The following is an 8,722-nucleotide window of genomic DNA, read 5'->3' as shown; positions in this document are numbered from 1 at the left end:
TGGGCGAGGCGAGCCGAGCTCGGCTCATCGCATGAACGAGCCGCGGCTCGTTTCCACCCATAGCGATTCACGAGGAGCACGCGTACAATGGCAGGAGAGGGAGAAAGGGGTATTCAATGCAAAATGGAGGTTGCAGACCACTTTTAGCATAATTTAGTATCTTTGGTGGAGCTAAAATGCTAATGTGTGCTAAACTTTAACATAACACTTTTAGCAACTCTGTTTATTTAACTAAAGTATAGTAAAAAACACAGCGCTAAAGTTTAGCAGGAGTAAACGTCCTAGTCTGAACTAGTTTTACCGAAAGAAAGAGGCGAAGCCGCAATGACTCAACCAAGACCAAGAGCCTAGATTGTTTATTCTGACAGCGCCCTCGAAGGCGGCGTATGCCGGCATGGGCCTCCTCGCTTTCAGCGTCTGCGTCTGCGTCTGCGTGCCATGCACAGTGCCTGCAAGAATCCTGAATCGACCGCCCGTCTCCATTTGACAGATGCTGCTCCAGAATCTGGAGTAGTAGTAGGCCGGCCCGCAGGCCGCCGCGACGCCAACGCCGTTCCGCAGTGGTGCGCGCCGCGCCGTACAGGGACTGGGGACCTGCATTCATCTGCGATCTAGCCGTTCCCGAAAACGACCAGACCACGAGCTCGCCCGCTCTATCTGTTCAAGTACACTAGCCGTAGCCGTATTTGTCCACCGGGACCCAGCGCGCCAGGCCTCCAACAGCAAGCGAAACAGTGAAACGTTCCTGGCCCCAGCTCTGCCGGGTGCCCGTAGCGCCGTGCCCACTACTAGGCATGGGGCTGGGTAAATTTCCATAGGATATTAAGGCTATCCGCACTCACACTACTCTAAATTTCTACCCTAAAAAGAATATTCTGTCCTAATCAGCAAAATTCTTTATTCTATACCACAATCCTCCGCACTCATGTTTACTCTATATCCCAACTCTATACCAACTACCATATATTATATTATTTTTTAACTCTATATCCCTAGCTGGCGTCGGCGAGGCATATTGAAGTGTACCAGTAGCAGCAGTAGCTAGCTAGCGCCTGCAGTCCGGTCGAGTGGAGAGAGGGACTCTAGAAATAGCGTTTTACAAGCGCACTCTAATTTTACAGTAGCACATAAGGTGCACGGCTGCAACATCTGTTAACTGCAAATGTAACTGAAAAAACATAGCGCATGCTTTAGAGTTGGTCACTGCGGCTAGCCTAACGATGTATAACTATCCTTATCAGAAAAATATAATACCATCACCAAAATCTCTATACGTAGCTACGGATATATATTTTTTGGTCCTATATTTAACTAGGTAAACTAGATCTACTGAATCACTCATACGTACCAACAGTAAAAAAATCGTAAGATTGTCTTTAGCGGTTAGTGTAAAATAAGGGACGCAGAACCATAGATGACACTGTTTGATACTGTTTATAGCGTGAAATTTAGAATAGAGAATAGGTTCTCTTATCAACGATGGATAGTAGCACCATTAGGCATTAGGTGGCGGTCTGATCGCGTACGAGGTAGGGCTGATTGGTCAGAAAGTAAATACTAAGAACTAGTTTGGGAACACCGTTTTCCAAAAGATTCCAATTTTTCAAGAGAAAATGAACTAATTCACCTTGAGAAAACGGAAATCCCTTAGAAAATAGGGTTCCCAAACTAGCCTTAAGAGGAAAAAATAATTAAAGACTTATGTTTTCACTTATTTAGATTAGCTAGGCTACCCTGGTTTCATATTAATAGAGATAGATTGTCTATGTGAGATTTCCAACAATATATGGTATTCCATCAAATATTTGAATATAACATATAGATTTAATAAATTTGTCTTGTTTTTTAGTTTTATAATTATTCTATATTTAATAACTGTAATGATTAACCTGGGTTGCTGTTTGGTTCAAGTGGTAATGGTTTACGCTCGATTACTGGTGGTAACAAATTTGAATAGGCTGGTATCAAATTTTAGTGTGGTATCTGATTACAGTTGGATTAAAACAAACATGATTTAATGTTATCAGTTACCCATTACGTTACAAATATGTGGACCAAACGGCACCCAGAGTCTAGGGATGAGATGACATGGGTCTCAATCCCCTTCTAACCAAAATCCGAGAGAAAGTACCCACCGGTCGCGGGACCCTTACTCCTTTGCTGCCTGCCATCTGTATTGTCGCCACGCCCGCCGGGGACGCGCGGACCACAACGCCCATCGCCGTCGCGGCCCCGCGCCGTGCTGTGGGCTTCCCTTTGAACTCTGAGAACTGATCGCCCACCCCGACGCCGCGGGCGCGAGCCCCGAAAGCACCGCCCGCTCCCACACACCCCACACGAGGCCGAGCCGCCGAGGCCACTCGCCACGCCACCCACCCCCGTCACCCAGCTGACTCGCCCTCCCCCCTACCTCCGTCGCTCTTCCCGTGAAACCCTCCAGGATCCAACGAAAAAGGCGAAATCTCCGAACCACACCGCCATAATCACACACGCCAATCGGCGGCCCAGGTCCGGCCTCCCTGGTTCCCTCCTCAAATGGATCACCGGAGGCGGGTGTCTCTTTTCTCTCCCCTCGCGCCTCAGTAAGGGCGAGGTAGTGGTACTGGGAGACACGCGCCGTGCCGCCCCGCAATGGCGGCGCCCGACCGTGCCGGTGCCGGTGCCGGGGGCCACCTCCGCGGCCACGCGCACCTCACCAACTGCATCCACCTCCGCCACCACCACGGGCACGCGCACGGGGGAGCGGGGGCGGGAGGCGCGTCGTCGTCGGGCTGGCGGCGGAGCCCCGCATCCGTGGCGTCTGCGACGCTGATGCGCGACCTTCTCGCGCTGCAGCGCTCGCGATCGCTCCGGGACCCGTCCACGCGCCGCTCCGTCGAGTCGTCCAGGGTGGCGGCCGACCCCGACGCCGGCTCCGGGGATGACGTCGATCTCCCCGCCAAGTCCCGCCGCAGCGCCGGGGCGCTCAAGGCGCTCCTGGACCAGCTCGCCGAGAACCCCCACCCGCATCCGAAACCCGGCCGACGCCCGCCCCGCCGCTTCAAACGCCGGGCCGGCCGCCGCGCCACCGCTGTCAGTAAGCCTCCAGACCGCGCGGCCGCGCTCTCCGTCAACTCCAGCTCCCAGGAGGCCGTCTGCGGCAACAAGTACTTGTTCCATGGAGGCGGCGATGACGACGATGGCGCGGAGGAGCTGCAGCAGCATTTGCCGCAGGACTTGCGCAACGTCTGTGGCATTCCATGGAACTGGTCGCGTCTGCACCACCGCGGCAAGTCTATCATCGACATGGCCGGCCGCAGCCTTTCGTGCGGCCTTTCTGACTCCAGGTCGGCGGCGGGGCGAAAGTCTGAGGCTGGCGCCGCGTCAGGTGGCCACGTCAATGCCTCGCGTCCCCTTTTCCCCGCTAAATCCGAGAGGCTGGCCTCGTCGACCAGTTCGGACTCGGACGCGCTGCCGCTGCTTGTTGGGGCTGCGACCTCCGGTGCGCGCAACCACATTGGCGCCATTTCTGGAAGCTACTCTGGAGAGCTTGGGATTTTCTCTAACCAGACCAGCCAGATGGACTCCGACCTGCTCTCTGAGTCTCAGTCAGGGCAGAAGTCACAGGCCTCGCAGCATGGCCGTGGTCGTCACCGTAGCCTGACGCAGAAATTCGCACCAAAGACGTTCAAGGACGTTGTTGGGCAGAGCTTGGTGGTGCAGGCGCTGTCCAACGCCATCCTAAGGAGGAAGATTGGGTTGGTGTATGTGTTCTATGGGCCACACGGCACGGGCAAGACTTCATGCGCGCGTGTCTTCGCCAAGGCGCTCAATTGCCTCTCCTCTGAGCACCCCAGGCCCTGTGACTCGTGCACGGTGTGCATCGCCCACAATCTTGGCAAGAGCAGGAGCCTGATGGAGATTGGGCCTGTTGGCAACATCGACATAGATGGCATTGTGGACGTCCTTGATAATGTGATGCTTTCACCAGCACCATCACACTACAGGGTGTTTATATTTGATGACTGTGATACTCTGCCAGCTGACACTTGGAGTGCTATCTCTAAAGTTGTGGACCGGGCGCCCCGCCGTGTTGTGTTTATCCTTGTCAGTCCAAACCTTGAACTTCCTCATATCATCCTGTCGAGATGCCAGAAGTTCTTTTTTCCAAAGCATAGGGAGTCCGACATTGTCAATACATTGCAGTGGATTTGCACCAGCGAGAGTCTAGATGTTGATAAAGATGCACTGAAGCTAATTGCATCCCGTTCCGATGGATCTTTGAGGGATGCTGAGATGACTCTTGATCAACTCAGTTTGCTGGGACAAAGGATTTCCTTGACTCTTGTCCAAGAATTAGTAAGATATCTCACAAGCATTACAGTGTCATCTATATTTTTTTGGGCCTACATTACTCTGCAATTTCTATGGCCGAATATAATTTTCTGGACGATTTTACAGTCAAGATCTTGGTAGCTTTCGTGCTGCTGAAACATGTCATATAATTAAATAGATAGTAGTGTGCAAATTTGTTTGCCAATATATATAGTATTCAAACGTCCAATGAAGTACAGACAGATGCAAATTGCAAGTAGTACTATCTTACTGATGTATTCTTATTTCTGTGCTGAACTAAGGCAGTAACTGATTTTGTATGCCTGTAACAGGGATCAACTCTGTTTTCCTTTAGTTCTTTTCATCATCCGGTTTACCTCTGACACAACACTAAATTGTTAGTTCCTCGTTTGTTTTACAGGTTGGCCTGGTGTCTGATGATAAACTGGTTGATTTGCTTGATTTGGCACTATCTGCCGACACGGTGAAGACAGTGAAGACACTACGAGACATCACAGAAACCGGTGTTGAGCCTTTAGCACTGATGTCTCAGCTTGCCACAATAATTACTGATATTCTTGCTGGTTCCTATGCATTTAATCGAGAAAGGCCCAAGAGAAAGTTCTTCAAACGTCCTACCTGTAAGCAATGTTCATTAACCACAGTATAGTTCAAAATATGTATTATCTTCCAGCATCACACTATTCTCTTGCGGTAAAATTCTGCACTGGCATAATCTAGTTCCTTTTCTTTTGCCATGATTTCCAGTGTCTAAGGAAGATATGGGAAAACTACGTCAGGCCTTGAAAATACTATCTGAAACTGAAAAGCAGTTGAGGGTTTCTAGTGACAAGACAACCTGGCTTACAGCTGCTCTGCTTCAGCTTGCTCCTGATAAACAGTACTTGCTGCCTAGTTCATCAACTAGTACAAGTTTGAACCATGGTTTGCTGGTTGGTTCCTTTCCTGATAGGGGTATAGGGAGGTCGTCAGCAGTTGAGCATAAATGTAACCTGGCAGGCACGTCTTATGGGGAAGGAACTGTTGAACACACAGAAAATGGTCATGTGTTATCAACCAGTTCTGTCAAAGGAAATGAGGGAACTAAAAACAGAAAAGCGGACAATGAAATGATCTGGCAAGCTGTGCTTGAGAGTATCCAATCAGATACATTGAGAAAAATGATGGCTAAAGAGGCCAGGCTAAACTCTGTCAGCCTAGGAACAGGTAAGATTCTCAATCTGTCATCCATATCAGTTTTTACAATCATCAGAATTTGTCCAAGAATAAGTTTTCCACAATTCAGTGCTTAATATTCACAAAAAAAGAGAGATTCCATGCTTAAAACAAAGAGGAAAAGCTTGTTTGGAAATATTTTGTATAAACAGTAAAAAAGACATTCCAACCAAGTTTTTGCTTACTTTTGTTTGTGGTATTGGCGTTTCAGTAATTCTTGGATTTTTCTTGAGGTAAGATGCAGTACTCTTGCTTTTATCTTGGCTCTGAACAAAGTATCGGATATCTATCACTGGGTTGATGGCATCCTTTTAAAAGTAGGAATACAAAAACTATAACTTTACTGCTGAAGTCAAAGTGTATGGAAGAAAGTAGAGATGTAGAAGCATTTAGCTAGCTAAGCTCATCAAATTCTATTTGTACTGTTTTAACTTTTTACTGTTGTTGCCTTGCACATATATTCTAAACTGCAATGCCTCTGATAGTGGTTAATTGGTGTTCTCAAATTCAATCTGTATAACTATATGTGGTCTTTCGCTTGAGTACTTAGATGTAAAGTGTTGCTAGATTGTCTTTCTAGCAGATCATTTTCTAACATCAGCTTTCTTTCTTCCAACAGCACCAACAGTGCAACTAATATTTAGTTCACGTATCAATAAGTTCAAAGCCGAAAACTACAGAGCTCAGATTCTGCAGGCATTTGAGTCTGTTCTTCATTCTGCAATAATACTTGAAATCCGATATGAATCAAAGAATGACACAAAAGCAGGTCACGTTCCATCAATGTTTCCTTACCCTGAGAATGACTCCTCCAATGTGACACTGAGGTCCTTTACTAAACATAGTCCGCTCTCGTCTAGAGGTGAGAATCTAATTACGAGGCTTAAAAAGGATAGTGCTGTGAAGGGAGCTAACTCTAGTAAGACTACATGGATGCAATCTGATCCCCACATATTAACAGAAGGTGAAATAATTGAAGTTGGACCTTCTCACATGCATTGGCATGCTCAAACAAATAGTGGTGTTCTTGACATAAATGGAAGAAAAAAGGAGAATGTATGGGAGGAAGAAGCTTCATCATCACCAAACCAAGAGAGTGTAACAAATCAAAAAGGAAGAAATGGGAACAGACAGCGTCAACAGAACAGCATAGTAAAAGGAAAGGTATCTCTTGCTCATGTTATTGGGAGGGCAGAAGCTTGTTCTCAACAAGGAGGCTGGTCTAGACGAAAAGCTATATCGATTGCTCAAAAGCTAGAGCAAGAAAATTTGTAAGTGTTGTTATCCTGCAATTAATTGAGTCCAACTTTTATATAAGAACTCATGCTTGTGTGTTTTCACATATAATTAAAATAAATCTCGTATAAAAGAAGTTCTGCCAACATCCAACAGTCTCGTAACAATTTTCCTGAAATCACAAGGAACATTAAACATGTAGGGGTCAATACTCCCCATACCATTGTAGCTGACATGTTTTGTTTCATTTGTCAATTGAGGTTGTGCTTTTGTATTCTCACTGGGAAAGTATTTGTGCGCAGGAGATTGGAGCCTAAATCGAGTCTACTTTGTTGGAGAACCTCAAGGACTCGTCGGAAGGTAATCTTTCATATTTGTATTTTTGTATTATACCATAATCTGTGAATACCCCCAACGAATTCAGTGTTACTGGATCCAAACTTTCATTTTAGCTTGTATGTATTTTCATCTCTGAGACTGACTCGTTTACGTATTAGTCTGGCAAAAACCGAGACAACTCATTTTGCTTATTAGTCTGTCAAAATTTGAGACAACTCATTTGCATATACTCTAAAAAAGAAACTTGTCTGAAAAATACTGTGGATGTATCAGAGTAACAGACCATGGTTAACCATGTATTTTCACTGGATGGTAAGTCTCCTTTCACCTGAACATGTATGTGGATTTGTCTTGGTCATTTCTCGAGTCAAAATCACTCTTCAAAGAAATAGGCTTTATCTTCTCACAAATTTATTTAAGTAGAAGAGTACCATACTACCATGCCTGTAAACAAATTAACCAAGTGCCAACGGAGAGGAACATTCTGGGACTCTTGATTCTGAAGAGAAGAGAATTGGTGTCATCTTGCATGCATGCTAAATTGATTTCTGCCACCTTATGGGAGTTCACATCTCATTGATATGGCTGCAGAGTGTAAACAAGTGGAAAGTAGCATCTGCTTATTTATAATCCTCTGGTGATGGCAATTTTATAGATGGTATTTGCCAAAATTGTGGTCAGAATTATAATAGCTTGTTGGGGTTTTGTGTGGCTGCAACAGAGCAATTTCGTGATTATAATCTTACTAGGTTTTTTAGGTAGGTGTAGGTTAGGATAGCATTAGTAGTCAAAATCATGTTCCGGAGAGTCTGAGTTTCTGGCCAATTGCAACAGAGCATTTGAAATCCCGCTTGGCTTAAAATAGAGTTGTGCTTGATGATTTTACCTTCTACTAATCCGATTATTTCCCCACAGCTCTCTTCAATTAAGGTCAGGAATCGAAAGTCACGCGCCATATCAAGGCTCATATTGTGTGGAAGATGCATTTCGACCAAATCTCCAAGATAGAAGAATTTGAATCGTAGATTTTAAAACCTGTTAACTTAGGATTCATAATTTATTCTGTTTGTACCTTGTAGGTTGTAGCCATGTCAGTTTGTAGATCCTTTTCTCTCTCTCGCTCAATTATGTACATTTCTTGACATGTAAAACACGATGATAGAAGTGGCATAGCAAATTCTTCTGTCAAATGCTGTGTATTTTTTTATAGGCAGACCAGAATAAACACTTTGTATTCTTAAGTCTCTAATAAATGCATCTGGTCTCTATGGACACTGAGCATTATGTCGCATGATTGGGCTGTGAGGCTGTCTTTTATTAGACTTTCCACTACAGCGCCAGTTATATGATGGATAATTGGACAAGGGAAAAAATAACTCAGAATTTTTCCTCTTTGAAACATTTTGAAGGTGACAGATATGGTTAGATCCAATGTTTGTTTTAAAAGTAGCCCGTAAGTTGTCTTCTTCTGTTCTTTCTTGGGCCTCACTTTACGTGTCTATGTGGGATCTGCAATTCTGAGTTTGAAGAAAGTCTATTCTGTCTCTCTAAACTGGCGTCGTAGTTCGATTTTCTTCATCTAACTTCAAAATAAGAC

At 45.5% G+C, this 8,722-nt stretch overlaps 1 protein-coding gene across 2 annotated transcripts; it reads left to right on the top strand.

Moving 5' to 3' along the window:
• The first annotated feature begins 2,318 nt into the window (after positions 1-2,318).
• On the top strand, positions 2,319-8,399 carry LOC103636253 (protein STICHEL-like 4). Of its 2 annotated transcripts, XM_020542665.3 has the most exons (7): positions 2,341-4,338; positions 4,736-4,955; positions 5,083-5,541; positions 6,170-6,412; positions 6,512-6,821; positions 7,089-7,146; positions 8,041-8,399. In XM_020542665.3, the coding sequence occupies exons 1-7, from the start codon at positions 2,632-2,634 to the stop codon at positions 8,131-8,133; spliced, it is 3,090 nt and encodes a 1,029-aa protein (XP_020398254.1). In that variant the 5' UTR covers positions 2,341-2,631; the 3' UTR covers positions 8,134-8,399. The 2 variants fall into 2 exon arrangements, with proteins under 2 accessions (XP_020398253.1, XP_020398254.1); XM_020542664.3 differs by having other exon boundaries at positions 2,319-4,338; positions 6,170-6,821.
• The last annotated feature ends 323 nt before the right edge of the window (positions 8,400-8,722 follow it).

The sequence above is a fragment of the Zea mays genome, chromosome 8 (assembly GCF_902167145.1).
Source record: "Zea mays cultivar B73 chromosome 8, Zm-B73-REFERENCE-NAM-5.0, whole genome shotgun sequence".
NCBI lineage: Eukaryota > Viridiplantae > Streptophyta > Magnoliopsida > Poales > Poaceae > Zea > Zea mays.
The sequence above is the reverse complement of the archived record's forward strand: the minus strand, read 5'-3'. Positions and strand labels throughout refer to the sequence as shown.

Excerpts from the sequence above, each read along its gene's own strand:
- LOC103636253 (XM_020542664.3), top strand. The coding sequence starts at position 2,632 with ATGGCGGCGCCCGACCGTGCCGGTGCCGGTGCCGGGGGCCACCTCCGC. Across the intron at positions 5,542-6,169 it reads CTCTGTCAGCCTAGGAACAG|CACCAACAGTGCAACTAATA; the intron begins GTAAGATTCTCA and ends TTCTTCCAACAG. Across the intron at positions 7,147-8,040 it reads CCTCAAGGACTCGTCGGAAG|CTCTCTTCAATTAAGGTCAG; the intron begins GTAATCTTTCAT and ends ATTTCCCCACAG.